This window comes from Amblyomma americanum, chromosome 11 (genome assembly GCF_052857255.1).
Source record: "Amblyomma americanum isolate KBUSLIRL-KWMA chromosome 11, ASM5285725v1, whole genome shotgun sequence".
NCBI lineage: Eukaryota > Metazoa > Arthropoda > Arachnida > Ixodida > Ixodidae > Amblyomma > Amblyomma americanum.
This window is the reverse complement of record NC_135507.1, coordinates 57,116,070-57,141,112: the sequence shown is the minus strand read 5'-3', so window position 1 is coordinate 57,141,112 and position 25,043 is coordinate 57,116,070. Positions and strand designations below refer to the sequence as shown.

Below are 25,043 nucleotides of genomic sequence, written 5' to 3'. Positions count from 1 at the left end.
GAATGGGGTTGGTCATCAACTTCTCATGTAGGAACCTCGCAAGCTTCAGGGGGCTTTTTTACCAAATGGTAACGGCACAACTTCCCCAACCAAATCAGTTTCAGTGAAGTTTTTGTGACAACATTTACAAACTATAAGTTTCAATACAAATTTAAAGGAAACCATCATGTAAACACAACAGAACCAAAAAAATTGCTTCAACAACTTTTAAAACCAGACCATAGAACAACATTTACGAACAAAAAGTTTCAGTACAAAATCAAAGCAAACCAACTTGTCAAGACAACACAAAAACAAAAACTTCTTGCACAACTTTTGAAAGCAAACCAACCATCTGACAACATTCACACACAAAAACTTTCAATACAAATTCAAAGCAAACCAATATGTAATGACCACACAACAAACAAAAAGTTGCTTCAAGAACTTTTGAAAGTAAAGCAACTGACAGCATTTACAGGCAAAAATTCATGGTGGGTGAACAGTGCAACAGAGGCGGGACAAAGGCACAAAAGGACCAAGGCACAAAGGCCCTCCCTGCTTCTGCCGGCGCTTGGTTCATGAAAAGCCATGGCAACATGCGGTGGTCGATCACACACACCTGCTTAACCCCTTTCCGTACTCCTTAGATGCTGTGCGCAGGAGTGCAGAAGAAAGCAGAGGGCACAAGCCTCCCTTCCCACCTTCCTCACACCATCGAACGTCGGCAAACCCCGAACGCCAGCAGTTTAGAGGTAATACAGAGTAGAGGAGAGGCGCGGGTTGTGCTCCGCGTGCATCGATTGGCCGGCGAGGAAGGCCAGCTTGTGGGCGTACTGGCACGGGGCCGGCACGCGGATGGTGCCCGGCCAGTTGAAGTACAGGTGGGTCAGTTTATAGGCCAGGCGCTGCATGTGGTCGGGCTTGAGGCCCGTCGTGTCGTAGATGACGTTGTAGAGGGTCGGGGCAACGGTGCCCTGGCGCACGCTCTGCGACACCAGGAAGAAGTCGTACCGCTCGGGGCGCGTCACTTCGCTGTCGACCACGGTGCCCGGCAGTGGGTTGGTCATCACGTGCTCACGGCCCGGGAGGAAGAAACGCGTGGAGATGTGCTTGGTCACCACCACGAAGGCCAGCTTGTGCTGCACGCCCGGGAAGAGCGCTTGCAGCGAGGCCACGATCTGATTGATCTCCCACTCCTTCACCTGCGCCGCGCACACCCGAGACACGCTTCAGTCGCGCCCGCTGCCGCCACCAGCACCACCTGCCAGTGCATTGCTGCTGACACCAGAGGACATTGGAAGTTGCGAGAAAGTGACTGAACGATTGGTGGCTCAAAACCAGAGAGGTGGAATAAGGTTAAAAGTGCAGAACTGAAAACGGAGAATTTTGAGACCAATTTATAACAGTTAAACAAGATTATGAGATCACTGCAGCACCCGCATTGGAGGAATTCATAAGCATTGACGCCTCTTCGCCCTCTTTCCCACTCTGTGGCTAAATTAGATTCTATCATTGCAAACTTTGATTTTATTAACTTGGTTCCACGCTTCGTTTCCAAATCTGGCGCCATGCTTCGCTCCGTCTTCACTTCCGGTTTTTTCAGATTTGGCGGCACGCATTAGCTCCGTCCACTTGCTGTGATTTCGAATTTTGCGCCACTTTTGCCCCGACCCCGCCCACTTTCGGGATATTTTTGGCTCTAATAAATTACCCTACATGCACCTCATTACTTCCCCTGCGAGATTTTTTAATGCTGAACGTTGTCAAGAAAAAAAAAGGTCGCCCTTTTTCACGATAAGCTAAAAGTGGATAAAGATATGTTCGTCTGGGATGAATCCTAAAAAAAGCGCGTAAAGATAGCCTCCTCAAAACCTAGAACACCTCAAGAGGACGAGGCATGACGTCACTCGGAACAATGCAAGCAGCTGCGCGTAGTGAACCTTAATGCACGTAGTTTAGTTAATAAAGCAGCCAATCTTGAAATAACCTTATCACAGCATGATCCACACATTACAGTGATTACGGAGACGTGGCTTCACAGCGAAGTGAACGAATGATGAAGTATTTCCTCCCGCCTCCAATGTATTTCGAAAAGATAGAGAATCTAGAGGTGGTGGAATAGCTATCCTCATTAAGAAACAAATTGCGGCCGTCTTGCAGGACGAGGTACCAGAAATTGAATGCCTATGCGTAAAATTGTCTTGTTGGGGTCATAACTTCGTTTTATAAGCTCTGTATAGACCTCCCGATTCTGGACCTGACTGCTTAAATAAACTACACAATCATATGTCACAGCACGAAAATAGCAAAATTTTGTTGATGGGAGATTTCAACTTGCCTTGTGTGGATTGGGAACGCCTTGAGTGTTTTGGTGCTAACAGTAAGCATGCAAATAAAATGTTTAATATAATGCTAACTCACAACTTGATGCAAGTAGTTCACGAACCAACCCGTCAAGTTGGTTCCACGAAATCATTATTAGATCTGTTGTTCCTGCCTCGCAATCTTGTAAGGTTTACTGTCACTGTGGAGCAGGGGCTTTCTGATCACTGCCTAGTTAGTGCTTCCTTGCCTTTGGTACAACACACTAAAAACAAACAATCATCACTACTGTAACTGAGCATCTAGAAACCTGCTTTCTTGATTTCGTTGATACTGATGTCTGCGCACTCTGGGACCGGTTCAAAAAAATTTGTTTTTATTGCATCGAAACTTTTGTGCCAAGCAAATATAGAAAAGAACGTAAGGAAACCCCATAAATCACACGTAGCATAATTCAACTCCGGCGAGAGGTAAAACGGCACAAGAAGAAGCACACACACCCTAAACAGATTAAACATTTGCTCGACAATCTAGCATGCGCCATACGTGATTCTAAAGAGTATTTTTTTAACACATCACTTCAAAATTTCATAAAAAACGAGCCAAGTAAATTTTGGAATTACATCAGTGAGAAAAAGAAAACCGTGTCACAAGTTTCGGTGAACAATGCTATGGTATGTGATCAGATGGCTATTGCCCAGCATTTTAATGAGTACTTTCAAAGCGTATTTTCCGCTCCTAGCGCGTGTACCGCGAATAGCCGGGTGTATCATCTTTCTGAAGTGAACTTCATATCTTATTCAGGTGTCTTTTCTATGTTATTAAACTTAAAAACGAGAACGTCATGTGGTCCTGATAGTATTCCAAATGTATTCCTTCGTCGTTATGCTGAAACCCTGGCGAAATTCCTCGTGATCATGTTTGGTGCTTCTTTGCTGACAAGCAAATTACCTGATGACTGGAGGACAGCCCGAATTGTCCCCGTTTACAAAAAAGGAAATCGTCTTTTGTTGCAAAACAATCGTCCCATATCATTGTCTTCATCGTGCTGTAAGCTACTAGAGCATATAGTTGCACACTGTGTGAATGAATTTCTAGAAAAAAATTTGGTCATAAACGAATTCCAACACACATTCAGAAGGGGTTTCTCGACAGTAACACAACTGGTTACGGTAATTAACTCATTCGCTTCCTGTATAGATAGTAAGGGCCAAATTGATGCAATTTTTTTAGATTTCAGCAAGGCGTTCGACAAAGTTCCTCATGATAAATTAATTCTAAAAATGAAACATATTGGCATTCCCGAGATTTTCATAACTTGGATAACCCCATACTTAAAGGACCGCAGGCAGTTTGTTGAAGTTGGTGGACAATGTTCGGGCTCTCTTCCAGTTTCATCCGGTGTACCACAGGGAAGTGTCTTGGGCCCTCTGCTTTTTCTTTTATATATTAATGACATTGTTCAAGTAATTAGCCCATCAGTGCATATTAGATTGTTCGCAGACGATTGTATATTATTCAAAGAAATTACTAATAGGGATGACCAGAATGTTTTGAACAATGCTGTGAACAATGTTTTGAAATGGTGCGACCAATGGGGCATGGTTCTAAATGCTGACAAAAGTGTGTATCTTCCGATAACAAGAAAAAACATACCACATAGTTACACATACAAATTAATTTCGTCCCCTCTTGAACAAGTATCTAACTACAAATACTTAGGCATAACTATAACTAGCAAATTAACGGGGAACTTGCATATCAAAAACATTTGCTCTAACGCATTTCGCAAATTGTGCTGCTTAAGACATAAACTGAAGAACGCGCCTCCTAACATCAAGCTAATTTGTTATTCTTCTATAATCAGACCAAAACTCGAATACGGATGCGTAGTGTGGGACCCGTATACTAAATCTAACATAGCCAATTTGGAACGAATACAGAGAAAGGCTGTTAGATTCATCTTTATTAAATATGCAAAGACTGACTCCCCCACCACTTTGATGGAAATTAACCAAATTGAACAATTTGAACTCCGAAGAAAAAAGTTCAGGTTAGAGTTTCTTGCGCTTTTATTAGAGAACAAATTGGTCTGGACCCCTCATTATACTTAAAGCCGTTATCTGCCAGACAAACTCGACATTACCACCCTAGTTTTCTAACCCCAATATTCGCCAAAACAGACACCTACAAGTTTTCATTTTTCCCACGAACTATAATAGATTGGAATCAAATAAATCAACCATTGCCCCATGAGGTCTAACCAATTAGCGCTATTTCTGTCTATTTTCCAGTGTTATTTCTTTCTTATTTCGCTCACTTGTACGCCCACTCTGCTTGGACTTAGTGTCCGCAGTATTTCATAAATAAAATAATAATAACAAGATCATAATGACACGAAGCCGTGAAAAATGCCATGCAATTCTTACCCTTTAAAGAAAAAAACTGAGCCAGAGCCAACTGCGCATGCGCTACCCAGGGCTCCAGGTAGCAGCATATAGTAACCAGGAGTTTCACCAGGAGCTTTCATCCAGGCCCCAGTGGCAGCCATGTATGTGTAGATTTATGAAGCATGGTGGAATCCCGCGCGTAAGTCCAATCTGCTTATCGCCACTCGCTCGGGCTTCCAACATCCAATTTACATGTTTCACATCAGACAGCTTCCGTCATCTCATGTGGAAACCAACAAAAAACATTATGCTAAAACTTTCGATTACCGCACTGTATTGCCGCGAGCCTGGTCCCGAGCAAGACGTGCATGCCTGTCACATACTTTCTAGCCATGATGACATCCTCATGGAAAATTGACCGCCCACGCAGATGCCATCTGCAAAGTTTCCAATATCTGCAACTTTTTTCATGCTATTCTGAACTCCCGGGAATCAATTCATTGCGCACCTACATGGCAGATGCTCAGAGCCCAACCTCTTGATTCCTAATCCTACTCTACTAGTCCGAAATCCAGCCTGCCTTGCTACAAAAAGTTACCGTTCTTGAAAAAAATCTAAGTTTACTGTGGAATAAATGCTTTCTGTAATCACTGCAACGCATCGGCAAAAAGTTAAGCGTGGTCCACTACAGCACTTTCCTGCTTGATCACACTTCCAACACAGAGGCCGCATCATCTCCAGTGGACACGAAATGTGAAAACACCCGCGTAGTCTGAAATGTAAATGCAAGTTAAACTGCTTGTAAATATTAATTAGCCACCAGTGGTCTAAATTATCTCCGGGCCCTTCACTACACCATATCTCGCAGCTCTCATGCAGCTTTGTTACGCTCAGTGCCAAACGTTTTTAGGGGATTGAGTATACATCTCGTTTGGTCGAAAAGCCGCCGTCGTATTCGGCCTCTAAAAAATTGGGGCTGCGAAAAACAAATCTTACCATGCCAAGCGTTCTCCGCACAATGTTCCGGATTGTCTCTTATGATTCAACGTTTCGCGCAGCATAAACGTACTAAGTTCGAGCCTAGCTCGCGGTAGGAATTCTATCCGGCGTTTTATAATCGGTGCTGCGTAAAAAATCCTATCATGCCAATTTGCGGTTCTAGTGATCGACGATTAACTGGTGTGGGATAGGCGATGAGGAGTTCAAGAAATAACTGAGTTTAATTGAAGAACTGGTATATTAAAGAAAAGAATAAAATGTAAGAAGTGGTGTTTAAATATGTCAACATTCTCAGAATTATAAGCCAATGCTTGACGATGCTAATTAATACAATTTAGGGTGTGTGACTGATTTAACTGAAACAACTGAAAAAAATAAAAAATGCGTTCAAAGGGGTTAAACTGCTGAGAATGGAAAGCCTAACCCACTCCGCTATCGCGTTATACCATTAATGCGAAGCTTAAGTGTCCTCTCCAATTTCTTTTAATGTGATAGCATTAAATGAACCATGAAGGCGAAAAACTCGCCAGCAGTGTCTACGTGAAGCATCCACCTTAAAGGGACTTCCCTCTCTCCACCCTCCACCTGTCAACTGTCCTGCAGGGGAGAGGAGCAAGACGTGGGTCGATGGATGAGGATGAGGAGCAGACCCCCGCTCAGAATATATAGCCTCCCAAAGAACGAAGTGTGCGAAATGGAAGCTTCCTGAATCGATTCCTTCTCGCACAGCTCAGGAAGAACAACATGGTTCTCAAAGGCTGCGTTTGAAACGGCCACCTTCCAATGCAGAGCTATCCCTTACAAAATTTTTTTAGACAGTCAATAGACTGACCATTTACTTCTGTCTATAATGTCTATAGACTGTTTATGAACAAATGATATAGACTGTTCACAGACTTTTGCCATAATGTCTATAGACTGTTAATGGACAAATGCTAGAGAAAAGTCGGTAGGCAATACTAATCCTTGAGGTAGTCTATACACATTCTATAATTTTATGTCCATACACTTTTTGATGACTTTTGTCTTCAGACAGACTATAGACTATGAATAGACAAAAAGAAATATCTATATGAAGGCAATCGAGACTATAACAAGTTTATAGGCTATCATAGACAATTTTGTAAAGGCCTGATATCGCATAACCACTGCGCTGCGCTGGTAGTGGTAAGAGGACTCGCCGCAATCTCAGATTTTGCATAGAAAACAACTGGAGTAGACTGGGTAGTGGGAGACAATGGACTCAGAACTGGAATAGAAATATAATTAGAATAAAATGAAAAATGAAATAGACTGGTGAGGCAAAGAAGAATGCTGTCATATTTCTTCTGCATCGATCCAACTGATCGCTCTAAAATGTTTTTTTCTTCCCTGCTACGAAACACGCTATAGCAAAAATGTTTATCAATAACTTGCAGTTTGACGGGGCCAAAATGACGAAGTCTGTCTCGCCATGACGTTTTAGCACCCGCAAAATGCTTGCCGAGATGCAATGAATCCTCGAGCTCATGTATTTATTACCAGTTCTGACGAACGCCACAAAACAGGTCAATCATGTTATTGTCTAGAAAGATGGTTAGACATATTCTTTCTGCGACCTTCAAAGGCCGGTCCAGACGGTAGAGATAAGATGATGAGACGCCTGCACCATCCTAGCCACGAAGTTTTCGAAGCCATATTGTGCCATATACCAGGCCATAATCACGTCTTCGAAATTCGATTTTCTAGAAGCCGCAAAGAGAATGTGGGTGTGCTTCTTGACCAGCAAATGTTGGAAACTCTTAATAACTGACATCCCCTGCAGAGAACTTTTGCACACAGTAATAGATTCTCGATGTATTTCTACTGAAAGTCGACAGAAACTCTTGGAATTTTTTTAGGGGATGGCATTAGCATCGGCCAGCCACTTATCTTACATTGAGACTATCTGAATAACCACAATAGTTATGTAGCAAGCGAAAACAATTTAACTAAGCAGCTTACCTGTAAACCTGATTCGCTTGTATTTGGAAGTTTATTGTTTACGGATTACATGGGTTTAACGGCACAAAGCTACTTAGGCTATGAGGCACGCCGTACTGAAGGGCACTGGAAATTTTGGATGTTTGCCACCACTACAGTTACAGCGCAAAATGCCTGCACTACGAACCTGCAATACACTCTACATGCATCTACATTATTTCATTTAATTTACATAATACTGCAGAGCTTGAGTGGCCCAGGTAGGATGGGCAAAGACTAGAAAGAATCAGCATTCTTAAAGCCAAGAAATAACAATACAGGCCACAGTACAATTATTGGAGATAACATTTAAGCTCCACCTTAACGATATGACGCGACAGCAAAAAAGGTTGATTCCTATATATACAGAAGGCCATTTTCTACATTCAGAGACCTATGGGACTCCTCATACCCCTCCTGGCGCAGTGGTTCAGCGGTTAAGCAATGAGAAACGTGCCTGCGCCCTTGTGCGCCCCAGGTTTCTCTTTATGAGCCACCAATGATTAACTGCCATCTGCGATAGTGCGTAGCTTGCTCCCTATCCGGTAGGCAGCTTGCGACGACGCCGCAAGGCCACGTGACCTAGATGGCCCACCTGCCTCCTGGGTTGCTCTGTGGGCGCCACCTGCCAAAGTCATGCTCGTGACTTTACTTACGTTTGTCAAGGACGCGTCCCTATGCAGTGAAGGTCAAATTACCACGTGACCTCGCTACATTACAGCAAAAGTGGGTGCGTAGCGCCTGAATACATACCTGTACTTTCGACTCGTTATATATGTGCTAGTAGAACGGCACCATTTGCATAAATTTTAGGGGCCACGAGCAAGATGCAGAATCTTCAAAGTGGTGCCAAATGACCTGACATGTTCCGAAGGACAAAACTGCTAATTGAGATGAAGCCCAAAATATGTGCCAGATTTGCACCGATGATCTTCCCGCCCCATACCGTACATTACGAGGATGTTCAGGCAGCCATTGCGGTCGAACCGCCTGTCGGAGGGGGTTCCGCTTGGTGTCAAACGATTCATCCTGTTGTGCTGCACACGTTTTAACGAGGAAATATACCGGATATAGCAAAGCTGGCTGTAAAATGCAATAGTAGTGCAAAATCCATGAGGTAGACGGCGCTGCTTGTGTCTTAGAAGGGATGTTTCCGAAGAAACATTCGCGAACATTCGTATTTACTTTTCTTCACGTTTGCTGATCAGCACACCGATGCAAATACGAAGCTCCCGTAGCTAACACCATGAAGTCGTACACTGGGGCAGCGTTGGCGGAGAATGTTTTCGCTCATAAGGCCAATGCCTGGTGTTCTGGGTAACAATGCCTCTGACGCTATCGCGTTAAAACTGCAGGTAAACAGAGTACCACCAGAAATGCTCACCTGGGGGATCTGTCCGTCGGACACCCCGTCACGGAAGAAGATGATGCGGTGGGGTGAAGCGCCGTCATTGCACTGCGAGTACTTGCGCAGCGCGTCACGCAGCAGCGAGGCAAGCGAGTAGCCCAGCCCTTCGTGGGTGTCGTGGAAGGAGATGCGCGAATACCACCGCGTCAGGCTCTTGTTTATGCTGGCCACCAAGGCGCCCGCCGAACGATGGGGTGAGCTCGAGTCGCGGTAGGTGTCGCAGCCGATCACCATGGTGCTGACCAGAGGGATCTCCAGGCACCAGGCCTCGCCGCCCAGCTTGCAGTTCAGCTGCACCGCAACCTTGGTGGCCACCGAGCGGATGTTCTTGCGGTTGCCGATGGTGCGGGCGAGGATCACCTGGGAAGTGTAGCGAAAACAATGAGGGCCATCGGCACCATTATGCACTGTACTGCTTTAGCCATGGCTTTGCTTTCTTCAGTCTACTTGCCCCATCTGTCCCAGTCTACTTGCCTCATCTGAACCCACAGCTCCTTGCTACGTTAACACTTACATACACGTCGACCAACTTTCACACCCAGACAGCCCTCGCATCGCTCTTGGCGTAACTGTTTACAGCGCAGCGAAAAGAGGCAACAGCTAATCTTGACAGTAATATAGATTACAGCACGACCAACTAGACAGTGATGCTCCTAGCCAGAGAATTGCTCGGTGCTCACCACGTCAAATGAAGTGATTATTCTCTTTATGCACAGCGTTCCCGCCAGGAATGACTAATTGGAGCCTCCATTTATACAAATGAAACCAACCGAAGAACTGAAATGAGGTAATTATAAATTCTTTGAGTCTTGAAAAGCAAATCACATCAACGCGCACCACACCTTCCCTCTTTTGCACACAAAGGGCGAATCGAACACTCATTCCAACTGATTACAATTGCGTTTCAAGGAAGCTGGACTCGGCGCTCTATAATAATGATAATAATAACTCTTGTTGGCATCAAATACAATTTAAAGGAAGCCAGAGGTCTGCAGAAAAAGCTGTAATGAGGATAGCTTGTTGACGCCGCAGGCCCCCTGTACAATGGTCATCTTACAGAACCGCAAAAACAGACTCCGGAGAAGTCTTGAAAAGTAAATCCAGAGTTTTTACTGGAGCTCGCTACCCGCTTCGGGCGACAAAGAACAATAGCCTCGGCCGACCTGCGTGTGGAGTCCGAGGTCGACGCAGGCCTCCTTCTTGATCAGGTCGTAGCGGTCCTTCCGGTTGTTGGGAAGCACGATCAAAGCCAGCTGAATATTGCCCGCTCTGGCTAGCCGGCGCAGAGCTTCCACGAAGCCGCTGGGCCGGTCATCGTCCAGCAGCACCAGGCGTGGTTGGCTGATCTTGACGCCCATGGGCGGGCACACGGACATCAGGGTGCGCACGAACTCCGTCAGGTTGGCCTCCTCGCGCCGGTGGCAGAGGACGATCCACGACTCGACGGCGACGGCCACGTGCAGCGGCCGGTCGCGCGTCTCGCGCGAGAAGTCGGCCGTGGCCGCGCTGTAGCGGTACGCGTTGCTGCCCTGCATCAGCTTCTCGGGCGACAGCACGCGGGTGTCGATTCTGACGAGCGAGTCGTCGAACCGGATCCCCCAGCTGTCCATATCGTTGCGGATAGCGTCGTTGTTGTTGATGCGGTCCATGAACTCGAGCAGGTTCCGCACCCGTTTGGAAGGCTCCACGCGGGTGTGCTGAGCCAGGTCCCGCATCACAGACACGTTGGCGCGCATCTGCGAGGCAATTAAGGGCCCGTTAGACAGCAACTGTGGTTTGCGGTCTATGGCCGCCCCAAAGCAACTCAGGCTATCAGGGAAGCCGTAGTGGAGGGTATTCGGATAATTTCAACATCCTGGAGTTCCTTAACGTGCACTGACAATGATCGGTACGGGAGCCTCCATAAATTCGCCTCCATCGAAATGCGACAGCTCCGGCAGGGATCGAGCCCGTGTCTTTCATGTCAGCAGGCGAGAACCATAACCACTCAGCCACCGCGGTGGCGGACAGCGACACTTATCTGGGTAGCTCCAATAGTTCAGAGTCCGCCAAAGATTTTCGGTCGGGTCCCAGAAGGCCCGTATACCCATTATCTGCTAAACTACTTTTAAAAATGGCGCAAACTAGACTTTGTACGAGCACATGTGCCCTTAGCGACCACGATACAGCGCGGGGTCCGTAATCTTCAAGTTCTCACAAGCTGCATACATTCATGTAGGCATGGCTTAAACTGGGCACGCTTTATGGTTCTACAAGGAACGGTAAAAGATGCTGACGCCTTCCCGTCCCCAAGCCCGTTGCTCCAAAAAAGTTTGTAGCGCATTCAAATCAATTCGAACACAAACCTTATGAAGAAGCACAAACCTCCATTTCTGCTTTCCAACCTTTCAATTTTAAATTCAGGTTTTTAGTACATACTATGTCCTATGCATTTTGCGGTACCAGTTTTGTAATGCAGTAAAACCTCGTCAAGCCAATTCAAGGCGTACTCGCATGAGCAAAACGTGCGCTTAGGATGTTCCAGCACGAAATGCCCGCGTCCGCTTCCATTCAGCCTCATATCTTGATGCCCGCTCACGGCGTAGTGGCTTATCGCGAACATTTCATTTAACGCGTACTAATCGCGTAAGAGGTGGAACGGATATCTCGTAGCACACCCACGAGTACGCCGCGCATCGTAACGAAGCAAGCTTCACGGATAATACGTTGATGCGGATACAGCGTAGCATGCTTGAAGCTGCTGACACGCTCGGAGAGCGATCACTTATGTTACCTAACAAAACACCTCTCCTTCGCCCACGGGGTGGGAGGAAAAGGAGCGAAGCTCGGAATGCTTACCACCGCCGAAGATAACGCCTGCGAAGTACTCGAAAATGTTTACACCGGAAAGGTACTCTAGAAACTGTCGCCTTTTGCATGCATAGAGACAGACAGTCCATTTGAGGCGTCACTATAGCGTTGTCCGATAGGGACACTGTTGTCTCTGTCACTGTCGAAACGCCATTTTGAAAAACTTAAGACGGGCTTCGCCTGTTCAACCAAAACGGCCGAGGCCTAGCGGTGAAATCAGCCGGCGTCTAGTGGGGAAATTTAGAGCCGACTGAAATACCCTGGAAGCTGCGCAAGTATAGCCTCCAGGCATATAATAGAATAACGAATTTATGTGGTCATGCGCGAATAAAAATGAGAGAATTTTCACCTAATTTCTTTAAATGTGGGGAAGCAGAACTGCATAAACCCTAGCTAATGAAATGCAACCGCATGAAAAGACACGGCACGGCATGAGCTGTTGCTCACGTGATTCCGACCCTGACGGCTGTAGCGCGCTGTGTGCGGGGATCGCGAAGCGCGCAGGCGACGCGTTATGGGTGAGAGTATTGGCCAAGCGGTGGCGCTAGGATTGTAAACGATGGCGGCACCATCGACAGTGATTGCACAAAGCCACAAACAGCGCAAAACCTTGCTCCAGGATAACCAATCATAATAGTGTTTTCGAACTAAAACGGTACAGTACGGTACTTGGGGTTTAACGTCCCACAGCAACACAAGCCATGAGGGAGAGCGTTATAGAGGGCGCGAAGTAATTCACATCACCTGGTGTTCTAACGGCGTCCGTGTGTTCCGTCCTTGGTGCAATGACCCTATTATTGATGCAGTACTAAGTTCAATACCATAGTAATATGACGTAACATGAAACAATACGTCAGGTGTCGCCACGCAGCCGTCACGCCCGTGTTTCGGGATGGAACCAACCGGTGCGGACCGAAGTGAACCTGCATGTTCCGTGAACACCTTCGGAATACAGCCTCAAGTATCCACGCCACGAAGTAAAATGTAAATTGTAAATTGAGGGAGTTTAAGCTCCGCATTAATGTCGACCACTTGGTTTTCTTTAACGCCCGCTCACATCGCACAGTACCTGGGCACCTTCGGCGTTCCGCCCCCATCGAAGCGCGCAGCCATGAGCCCAGGTCATAAGGCTCAGTAGCCGAGCGCTCTTACCACAGGGCCACCGCGGAGGGTGGCGTAGCATTGCATTCACAGCAGACGCGCTCTACTCTAAACAGGACGACTGGTACTTCAGTAGAGTAGACCGGCGCATTCGATAGATGACGTCACGAATGACGCAGTGGCAGATGATAATGCACTGCGACAGCCATGTTCCCGTTGTCTCGAGCGCTCTCCTGCCTCAGGTGACACTGATTCTATACACAGGTGGCACTTATTCTATATAAGCTGACTAAGCAGAGCTACCCTGACCAGCTTAACCACTTAATCGGTGAAAGCTGTTATTCCTTTCGTTTAGCTCTGCATTTGGCCCTGGAATCTCCTTTGTCAATCATAAGCGATAACCTATAGTCAAATATAAGACAAGAAAAAAGCGTTTTTCCCCCGTCACAGGACCGCCTTGCGACCACTGGCATCAGCCGGTGGTTCTCACGACCTTGTTAGCGTGACAATGCAAGGAGTCGCAAATGAAAAAGGGATAGTTTCCTCACTGCACTGTGGCGCCGCTCACTCTATTGTCATGAGAATCGGCCGACGCCGTTGGCTGGAAGGATGTCCTTTGACGGGGAGAAGCCGCTTCGTTCTTGAGGTGTATCCGACTGTAGCGACCTATCACCTCCCACCTTCTCTACCATCCCTCTACTACTTGCCCAGCCCCTCTCCGCTTTATGCTGAAAGCTGGATTTCCCTATTTGCACACTGCAACCTGTCAACTGTGGCAAGCAGGTAACAAGTGAATTGAATTAAATTAAGCTCCTAAGGCTGACGCTGTTGTAGATCACGCGGTAGAATGCAGGGCTTTATGACCAAACTACATCTATATCAGCTGCCGCTTTAACAGCTGACGCTGACAAAGAAAAAAACGAGTGACAAACAGCCATATAGGCATTGTTGGACTGGAGTTCCTGGCACTAGGGCTTGCTGATTAGAAGTGCCATGAGGTTTGCCACATGACAAATTGACAAACGTTTCCGTTTGCCGCACATTAAAAGAGAACACAGCTGCAACTGTTACGGTGTTCAACTTAACACACTTTCCCCTTACTGCACCGCGCCGTCACTGCAGAGCCCTATGCGTCGTGCCGCGGTACCTCATCCTCTACCACCACTCTGCGTTGTATTTTCAAGTTGTTTTTCCACGCTCGCCGAGCAGCGCATCAATGGCCTGATCCCTCCCCACCTCCTCCTTAAACCCCCGGCCAAGTCGCGAACGCAGGAGTTATACCCATTATAAACAGCGGCCGCCGTAGAAAAGGTCAAACAGCACTACATTCAAACCGACTGCCCACCTCGTCAGTGAGTCCCGTCAGGACACACAGCTCCGGCACCAGGTAGATGTTCTGCGTGCGGCCGGCGCGCAGGTCCTTTTCCTTGGGACGGACCACCAGCAGCGGCTGGCGCATGTCGCGGATGCGCCTCTCGTACTGGTCCTGCACATGGCATCGCCCAAGGACACAGGAGGTCAGTCGTACCAGCAGCTATACTGCTAAGCACACCAACCCTCAAATACGCTGGGCTTTGCAACACAAGGATAACTGTTTGAGGAAACTGAATGAGCTGCATGCCAGATAGGTAGTGGTTTGTCACAGAAAGACGACATCAAAGGACAGAAAACGCGATTCAGTCAGAGGTGGCTGAGCCAGATGGAGAGACAAACATGGAAACATTCGGGTACCACTTCGGAATGGACCCTCCTGGCATAATATATTGGAAGAAGCTTCTGATGTGATGGCGACGACGTAACCAGTTAATTGACCACTTTGCACAGAACCTATAACATGCCACTAGTAGCAACACGTACCCGGTAGTAGTCGGCGTACGTCTTGGACCCCTCCTTGGTTTCAAACGTGCAGGCCGGGTTCTCGTCCCAGTCAATGTCGTCCACCCTGTAGGTCTTGTTGTTGTAGGGCGTCATGACAATGCAGCCGGCCACCCGTTTCACGCACTCGTTCTTGTAGTTCGGGACGTGCTGGATGTGAGACATGAGGTCGAAGACGCTGTCGCGACGCAGCACCTTGTGCAGCGTGTCCGTGACCAACAGGACGCCCGCATCGTGCTGACCAATGGCCGTGACGAGCCCCTGCCACAGCTCGAGTGCGTGCTGCGGAATGCTCGCCACGGCGCGCTTGTCGAAGAAGTACCGGTTGATCTGCACAAAGTCCAGGCGCTCCAGGTTGCGGCGCATCTGCGTGTTGAAGAGGCGCAGCAGCTCCGGGTTGAAGGGGGCCAGTTCCTGGACCCAGTTGAAGCGGACGCAGATGACCTTGCCGTCGGTGCGCCGCTGCGGGAACACCTCGGTGATGTCCTGGTTCAGCCGCTTGGGCGACTTCAAGTCAGACATGCCATCGAACACGAGGCACTTGTCGAACATGTCCATGTAGTCCACGAGCAGGGCGCGCCGCATGCGACTAGACTCCACCGTCGGCGTGAACTCCACATGGTACTGGTGTATGCAGCACTGGGGCATGGAAAGCAGCCGGAAGTAGTTTGCCACAACCTTGATGGGGCTGCCCGAAGTGCCCCTCTTGTTGTCGATGTGCGCAGGTAGCGTCTCGACGACGGCGAACCCGTCGCGGCGACGCCGGGTTTCTTGGCGGCCGCAGTCGCCACTGTCGCCAGGTGTAACGGCCGGTGCGAACTGGAACTGCTGCAAGCAGACATACAGAGAGAGGGAAGGAGACAGCTTTGCACACAAAGCCGCCGCTCACAATAAGGATATACTTAAATTTACACGAATGCGAAAAGTCTGCTTAAGAGCACAATTACGAAACCCTAACCCATGTCCTCTGTTCTTCCCTCCATTTTTCACCCGCCGCGGTGGCTGAGCGGTTAGGGCGCTCGATTATCGAGCAGGAGTGCCCTGGTTCGATCCGTCGTGGGCGGTCGCGTTTCGGTGAAGGCGAAACGCAAAAGGGGCCTCTGTGCTGTGCGATGTCGGTGCAGGTTAAAGATACCGAGGTGGTAGAAATTATTCCGGAGACCTCCACATGGCACCTCTTACTTCCTTTCTTCTTTCACCCCCTTTATCACTTCCCTTACAGCGGGGTTCGTGTGTGCGCCAAGATATGTGAGACAGTTACTACGTCATTTCCTTTCCTCAAAAACCAGCTTTGCCTCTATATTTCAGTATTTTTATTTCTCGTCGTCACTTTTGTTAACTTTTACTATTCCGTTTTTGTAATTTGTTTCTTTTTGTTTTATTTCTCTTTTTTATTTTAACGTTTTTGTTTTCTTTTATTTCATTGCATATGCGTTATTTGCTTGTGAACTGTTGCTTACCTTCTTTTTATTTATTAACCACACAACTTGTGATTGACAGTTCGTTCTAAAGATTTCCGTACACAACTTCCGTCCACGGCACTCATGAGCGAAGATAGGCTTACGCCTTAACTCATACTCCTCTTAAGGTGATCAACGAGGTGATCTTGAATACTGCAACAACCCGTACAACCGTTACATCAGATACGCGCTGGTGTAAAAACTCCTGCTCTTTTTCACTGCTGCAAACAGGTCCAAGCAATATAGCTGCCAACCACATCGAACTAAGGCTCTAAAACAATAAAAGTGCCTACAGTGTGGGCATCGCATATTAAAATGCTCAGAAACACTTTCTCGCGATGCTGAACCTCTGCACCCAACCTTCACGAAGAAGAGTCGCAATCCTGCACACCGTGGTGCTAACACTTCGGAGGGGACCACCCCCTTTCAATACGAGGTGCTCTGTCCGACAGCGGAGACCGAGTTAGTATACAGGCGGTCTATGGTCACCGAATTCCTCTTCGATGAACGCTGGTCCGTACCCTTGCGACCGACATCCATTATGACGCGGAAAACCCACAAAACTCAACCTAACTCACTCCATAGCACTCCGGTCGGACCACACCTCAAGTGATCGCCTGCCCCATCCGCACCTGGACACAGATAGGAAGGGGCACCGACACTCGTCCTGCCTCATGCGGCAGCTTTGGTCCACAGTCATACGGCAACTTGGGCCAGACTATAACGATTTCCAGTGCAAATTACCTCACCGCATCCCCCTTCCCGATCACTCCGGACACCTGCGCCGCGGAGCAAGCGGACAGCAGCTGAGGTCTCACCATCCAATCCCACATTCATTCATTGAAAAGCTCACCTTGTTCTAGTGCGGGCTGCCCAAGTCAACACCTGCTCAGCCTAGTATCATCCTAGCCAGGCACCATCCTGACCTTCCCCCTGGCTTTGTACCACCCAAGTTAACTTCATCCAACAACCCTTCATCAAGTACTTGTCTCGAACAGCAATGAGCTGCCTTTAAGGAGTGTTTGGCATCATACGAACAACAAATCTCCTGCATAACGCAAAGCATAACCAGCCTGAAATCAATGGTCGCGAACATTCTCAAAGTCGTAAATCCTCTCGTCTCCCGCATTTTCAGGATACGATCTATATTTTTTGAGGACACAGGCAAGATTGAGATAGGGCGGCGATTGTTTATGTAATCACGCCGGCCTCCTTTATGTATAACTATGACTTTAGCTATCTTCATGCTATCAGAGAATTAAATCTTCCTTACCAAGCAACAACGCACACGGCTCGCTTCTGCCTAAACAATTTACACGAAGCTTCTCTCCATCTCCCCAGTCAACATCAGACTACATGACACCGGTCTCTTCTACCTCTTACCTGCCTTCCTGGCGTTCACCGGAACCGACAGATTGCATGATTACCCGGCGCCTTCCAAGGGACCCCTGGCTACTTCGTCATTTCAGCCTTTCCCCATTCGGTCTCTCTCTTCACGTTACCAATACCCACGCCTCATCTAACCTAGTATTTGCCCCCTCCCCCATCGCATGACATGAAGGCTAGACGAAGACAGGCGGCTCGTACGCGCGACACATCACACAACTCCGTGCAGCAACCAGATGGTGGCGTACAATGATGCGGTGGTCTCATATTCACAAGGACTGGGCACTGCAACGTACGCGATGTGTACAGCCCCACACGCTCTCGTGTCACATATACACCTCCAGCCCATACGGTCAATCTCCTAATGCTTCCACCCTGGAAACTATCCCAGCTGGGCACATCATAATCTCCTTATTCACTCAATTACCCCAGCATCAGTATACACAATATAAACTGGCAACAAGGATATGCTACTCTTTCTTTCTCTTCGAAGCGCACAATCTCGGCGGGCCTATACGGCGACCTCAGTGAAGCCTTCCGTACCCCATACACGGTGACAGTGAGGTAGATTTCTGGCCATGCTTGGACCGCAGGAAAGGAGGTGATACTATGAACAGTATCGAAGTCTCTTCATTTTGCCCGCGAAAACAGACGGCAAAGGCGACACCTGCGCTCCACGGCCACCATCTTAGCGTAGAAACGATCCGTTTCCAGTTGAAGCAGCTTCTCGTCTTTAGATTAATGCACTAAGACGTTTAATGTATACGGGCGAACTTCGGCAAGTTGTCTTCTGTGTCACCACTGTGAAATTCCAGACTGAGGGCCAACTGGGGGGTTATCTTCATTTCATTATATAGAGTTAATGAATTTGAGAGCAACATGCATATGCGCATAGTTACAGAGTAACACTTAAGTTCTCGTGTAGCACTACGACGCGAATCCCAGGTAACGGGCCTTTAACAGATGATGTTATGAATTGAAATGCCCCCGGTTGCATATTCTTCCGCTCTCTCCATACTTTTCACATTCTGCGTTCACCCTCCCCTGCCTACTGTAGCAACTCTTCGGACGGTTTCCGTGGCAGCCATCTTTCAGTTGCGAAATTCTACTACTACGACCCAAAACCCAGGGGTGCCGCCGCGGTGGCTCAGTGGTTATGGAGCTCGGCTGCTGACCCGAAAGACGCGGGTTGGATCCCGTCCGCCGTGGTCAATTTTCCATGGAGGCGAAATTCTAGAGGTCCGTGTACTTTGCGATGTCAGTGCATGTTAAAGAACCCGAGGTGGTCAAACTTTCCGGAGCCCTTCACTACGCTCATAGCCTCAGTCGCTTTGGGATGCTAAACCACATAGACCTAGGCCTAAAACATAGGCAACGGCCCTTTAACAGCTGTCGCTGTAAACAAGAGATAACTCACCGGCGGCAACACAGCTGAAGGCGCCATCGACGCCATCTGCTGGTGGTGCGCCCCGTGTCCGATGGCCACCCTGTCGATGGGGAACGACCGGCCCTCCACGCTGCCGAGGGCTGCCATCGACGGCGCCACCGAAGGCGCCGGTAAGGACACCGTCGCAGGCCTCAAAACACCAGGCGTCCTTGGCAAAGCCGCTGGCGGCGCCATGGCAACAGGAAATTGAGGCACCGTAGGTGCCGCCTGTGCTCCGGGCAATACGACCACTGCCCGTGCCCTGCCGCGCGAACAGCCGCGAGCGCGACCGAGGGGCGGAAGTGCTTGACCGCCGCTGTTTTTGTCCATCTGGCTCTACAACGAGCCGCTGATCTACAGCGATGCCCACTCGTTGCGGTGGTGTTGAAGACAAGACCCGTCAAGGGCGAGACGGCTTAGGTCTATGTGCTCGCCTCGTTGACTCGAAAGTGGGAATGGTGCGCAGCAGAAGCCCTGCGGCGACGAACAAAGACACGATCGTCACTTTCAAAATGCACGCAGGACAAAAGGAGCAAATATGGGGAGGCAACTGCATGGCACCTGTACACGAGCGCTGATGTTCAGGACACGTGTTTTTTTACCTTCAAGGGATAACACAATCTGCACCTCAGCCGCCGCGGCGGAACTGTGGTTATGGCGCTCGGCTAACGACGCGAATGACGCGGGTTCGATCCCGGCCGCGGTGGTCGAATTTTCATGCAGGCGAAATTCTAGAGGCCCATGTACTGGGCGATGTCATTATACGTTAAAGAACACCAAGTGGTCGAAATTTACGGAGCCCTCCATTACGGCGCCCCTCATAGCCTGAGTCGCTTTGGGACATTAAACCCCATAAATAAAACCAAACCAAAACAGCTTTACCTCAAAAGGCATGATATTCCGTTCGATGAAGTGAGACAGGACACAGCAGCAGAGAGACAACAGCAACGAAGCTTACTCACGTGACATCATGCTTCAAATGGTGACATTAACGGCTCAAGAGCGCTACCTGGGAGTCCAACCGGTTCGCTATAAGGCCCACCGAAATATGGCTTTCCGTGTGCGCCTCAGCTGATTTTAATTCAAAAGAATATTATTTAGGCACTACCTGCACGTTGCATTCAGGATAGTTTGCGTAGAGGTACAACGCATCCAAGGCGTTGGCTGCGGCGTTTAATTCCTTCCCTAACGAGCATACCTCAACTGCCACGTCACACACTAAGGTCCACAACAGCTTGGTACTACAGGAACGCTGCGCATCAATGGTCTGACAGTCGGCCCTCGCTCTATACTGAGATTTTTGTTCCACCAGCCAAAACATATAAGCATCCAGGCAATCACTGAAATGCACTGCGAGGCTAATCGTTTCGGCGGATATCCTTCCTGCGAATTAATTACGACGGGATGGACTGCGCATTTACACGTGTCTAGTTCGACGGCTCCTCCTCGTTTCCACCAAGAGATGTTGCTCTGAACAGCGCACCGATAGCTCAAGTACGCGAGGGCGTTGCTGCGCAGATTCCCCTTTTCGCCTCACATGAAACACGCCCGGGATCCACGAGCGCTGCACGCAGCTCGCAGCTACGTACAGCGTCCAAGAGGCGTTTCAAGTGCGTGGCAGCGTCTGACGACAAAGCTGCCCGAACAGCAAAGCTCGGGGTGCGCGCATTCGGTGACCACGTGACCGCGTAACGGAGTAGCGGGTAACTCGGCAGGAGAGCCGTCTTCGAGTGAAAGAACGCCAGCGACAGAGGATCGACCTCGTCTGTTTTAACGAGGTAGACGAATAAAGTTAACGTAGCATAGAAAATTAAAGCATTGGCCAAACAAATTTAACAAGGCAGCACAAATACATTGGAGCACGCTTAAGCTTCTCCTTTAAGAAAGGAACTCGACATTGTGTTGCAGATCTGCCAGGGAGTCCACGGAACGCCTTCGCCCGTCCAGCGCAACGCCTTGCTCATGAAACAAACGGCCCTGAGTCTCTAGCAGGCCTCTGAATAAAGCCCGTCCGCCGCCGAAAGATGTCCGAATGGGCTGCGGAGACGCTGCCCTTAATTGGGCATTGCGCGTCTCTGTTGCGATTTTAGGGGAAAGGAAAGGCGCAGTAACTACGTCACATATTAGTGGACACCTCAGCCACGCCGTCAGGGAAAGGGGGAAGTATGCAGTGAAAGACAAAGGATGTATTGGAGGTCTGCGTCCTCTCTTGCGTCGCATTCGTTCAACACAAGGGCACACGGACAACAGCTACATGACAGGCGCTCGGGCGGTGCGCGCACCACGACATTGCAATGGTTGGCACACGCACAAAACATGACGCACGCTGGTCCGGCCACCGCTGCCTGCCTGTCTGCAAAGACCGAAGAAGTCGCGATGTGTTGCACCCACTCTGCCACGCGCAGGGGCAGAACCGTCATGTTATCACCGGGCTCAGCGTTTGGACCAGTTGACGTCTTCAATGATTTCGTTTGCTGGTTCCTTAAATTGAAATCCACAACCACTATACGATGTCAGTCCACGTTATTAACTCCAGATCGGCGAAATTACCGAAGCCCTCTACTACGGCGTCTCTCATAGCCTGAATCGCTTTGGAACGCCTAACTCCATCAACCCAAACTCATAACCCAACTAAAGCCCCTTGATAATTTGATCAAGGACCTTTAATCCCAACACGGCCATTATGCCAGCTATCATGCCTCAGTGCAAGCTATTTGCATTTACTTCATCTCTTTAACATAGATGGCGCTGCGTTCAAACAGCTTACGTGAGTAAATTGAAATGCAATATAAAGCAGAACGCGATTTTTATGGGGTCCCGTTTAAAAATTTGCACACACATAATTATTCATGAGCGCATCAGTACACGTAGACACTTCACGAAGTCAGAGACCACAACGCATTCACTAAGTACAAATTCTATTCAGTTCGAATCAACGAGCCTTCTTAGCGCGTTTGCCCGTACTCACCTCGCAATCTGAGCCCTTGGCTCCATTCCCACTGTCTAAGCGATTTTTATGGCGAAAACCTGTATAGGCTCATGACTCGCCAGCGGGGATGTAAGCAGAAACTTGTCCCACTATATCTGTCAATCAAACTAAACACGTCAGCATACTAAAACCGAATAAAAAGCAATAAAAAACCTTAAAAATAAATGAAAAAATAAGAAATAAAAGGAAAATGACAAACATGGGTAATAGAAAGAAATAAAAAATAAACAAATTGAAATGACAAATAGAAAACAAAAATAACAGAAAAATTTTTTTACACATACAACGCCTACTGGAGTCGTGGAAAAAAACCCGTTTTGTTCTTTGAGTTCGCATTATCTGCGCGTAAGCAGAATTAAGTGCCCTCAGAAATTTTTATTTGTACATTCTCGTATTTCGTGTAACAACGCCAACGACCCACAACGCCGACTTTTCTCCGAAGCGAGCTCCTTAAAGCCATCGCGTTAAACTCCGAACGGAACCGCACAACCAGCCAAGGGCATGCAGCGTTCGAGGAGGATATAGCGCGCGCAGTACTCGAACGCAACAACGCCAAACGGCATCTGGATCCAGGGGTTTAGGCAACGCACAACGAAGCTTTCGGCCATAAAACAGTCAAGATCACACATTGCAAAAAAAGTACGTAGGGCACCGCACGAGTGCGCGGAAAACTCCACGAGTGCCGTCAGCCGAATACACCATAACAGTTTTATGCGTTACATTGAGAACGTTACCTGTGACAAAAGATGCGTTTCTTTTTTTAGATGCCTATACATATAACTAGTATACACTGCCGCACTTAAAGCACTTTGTGTGCTGGCGAGACAGGCAATCGGTAGTGGAGGGAGCGGTAAGCGGTTCCTTGAGCAGTCTTCCTGGTACTGCTGTTATTAGTAAGGCTGTTAAGCTGACAGCTTTCGCCGATTCGGAATTTCGATTAGTACTGCAGGGCGTCTGGCGCTGCCCTAAAGTTGGCTAAGAAGAAGTACCTTGTAATAGTGCGCGTTTCAGCTGTCATCTACGCATCACGGACAGTGCGAACATTCGCATGCTTGGTGCCGAGTGCAATTCATATATGTAAACTGATTGTTGGGAAATGGAAATGGCGAAATATCTGTCAAGGAAGAAAGAAGTGCCTCCGCGCGGCGGGCCGGTGCCACTCCAAACATGGGTGTACTGGAAGACCTCACTACGCTCCATGGACACGGCAAGAAAAAAGGTCGTTGCCAGCCACGCTGCCAGCGTCATGGACCTTTTAGGCATGAACGTTTGTGTGCTGGAGTTGTGCGGGGACCCTGAATCCTGGGAGGCCGGAATCCCTTTCCACAATAATTTTTGTCTCCCTCTCTCGTAGTGGAGGTCTCCGGAATAATTTCCACCACCTGGGGATCTTTAACGTGTACTGACATTGCACAGCACAGGGGCGCCTTTGCGTTTCGCCTCCATCGAAACGCGGCCACACCTTCTCCCTCCCACACCGCACACGCGACCTCATCACCATTCACCCCGTCCCCAAGAACATGCATCCCGAGCATCACGCGGCTCGTCGTGCTGCTCGGGCTGCAGCCCTACACAAACACTATGGCGCACAGCCGCAGAGCGTCTACGTCGACGCAGCCTCTTACACCTCCTCTTCCGCCTTTGCCCTGGCGGTAGTGTCCAATTCGTACACCCCTATTACGGCAGGCACTGTCATTGCCTCCACTCCTGCGGAACCGGAGGAGGCAGCCGGAGCCTTAGCTATCGCTACTACATCGGCGACCCACATTATCAGCGACTCAAAGACCGCGGTCCGTAACTTTGCGAAAGGCCGCATCTCCGAACCCGCTTTCCGGCTTCTAAGCCGGTCTCCCGCCCCTACCTGACCTATTCAGCTTCTCTGGGTCCCGGCCCACGCCGGCCACCCAGGTAACGAGGGGGCTCATTCTTTAGCTCGAGGTTTCGTCAGCCGAGCAGGAGCCGCCGACGCCTCGGGAGACGCTCGAGATCGAATAGTCGCGTATCACGAGATCACTCTACACTACCGTGAGCACCGGCTAACGTATCCCCCTCCGCACAAGTCTCTCACTAAATTGCAGCAGGTGACGTGGCGACAGCTACAATCCCGCACCTTCGTCACCCCTGCCCACTTAGCCCTGGTTCACCCGGGAATGTTCACGCCAGTACGCACCCTCTGCGGCGCTCCGTAAGCGGATTTTGTACACATTCTTTATTCTTGCTCTGAGCTCCTTCCACCAGCCGATTGGCAACTCACAGACCTCGAGCGATGGAAGGCTGCGGTGTCCAGTTCTGACCCGGCTGCCCAACGGCAGCTAGTGGACTGGGCTTTGGAAGTCGTTGAGAAGCATCACCTTCCGGCCACGACACGCATCCAAGAGAAATCCCATAACTAGGATGTAACAATTAAGGCTTGCTCTACTTTATAAAGTTTTTCACCACCACCACCATGGTCGGGTTTGAACCCGGATACTCCTGATCAGTAGCCGACAATTACAAGGGCCTTAATTGCGGGCAGCCCTAGTAGAGGCATGCGCAGGTTTTTCCCGACGTACACTGACTGCTCGCAGCGAATGTCTTTCCACCCGATTTCGGCCTGAAACTTTCCGCGCGTGCCAATGCTTGCATCACTTGGTCCTCTCAGGTTTTCTGCTTTGTCAAGATAATGCAGTATTCCTGGGAAAGTTTCCCCCACGACCATGACTTCTGCTCCAGTATCAACTTTCATTTTCACTTCATCGTCATTTATCTGTATCGTCACGAATAGCGCAGACGCCCTGTTTTGTTGCCGTGTCACTGTGCCGAGGAATTGGCCTCCGTTATCAGGTTCCATTACCCCGTCGAGTTTTCTTTCTCG

The 25,043-nt window shown here is 48.8% G+C and overlaps 1 protein-coding gene across 1 annotated transcript; it reads right to left on the bottom strand.

Moving 5' to 3' along the window:
- Positions 1 to 728: 728 nt before the first annotated feature.
- On the bottom strand, positions 729 to 19,395 carry LOC144109648 (piwi-like protein 1). Its single transcript, XM_077642460.1, has 6 exons — positions 19,192 to 19,395; positions 14,911 to 15,756; positions 14,399 to 14,539; positions 10,266 to 10,838; positions 9,079 to 9,462; positions 729 to 1,184 (listed from the first exon to the last, which is right to left on the bottom strand). The coding sequence occupies exons 1-6, from the start codon at positions 19,393 to 19,395 to the stop codon at positions 729 to 731; spliced, it is 2,604 nt and encodes an 867-aa protein (XP_077498586.1).
- Positions 19,396 to 25,043: the final 5,648 nt, after the last annotated feature.

Coding starts and splice junctions, on each gene's coding strand:
- LOC144109648 (XM_077642460.1), bottom strand. CDS start 19,395: ATGGCGCCGCCAGCGGCTTTGCCAAGGACGCCTGGTGTTTTGAGGCCT. Junction 15,757..19,191: donor CTTCAGCTGTGTTGCCGCCG/GTGAGTTATCTC, acceptor GTCTGCTTGCAG/CAGTTCCAGTTCGCACCGGC. Junction 14,540..14,910: donor CGTACGCCGACTACTACCGG/GTACGTGTTGCT, acceptor TGCCATGTGCAG/GACCAGTACGAGAGGCGCAT.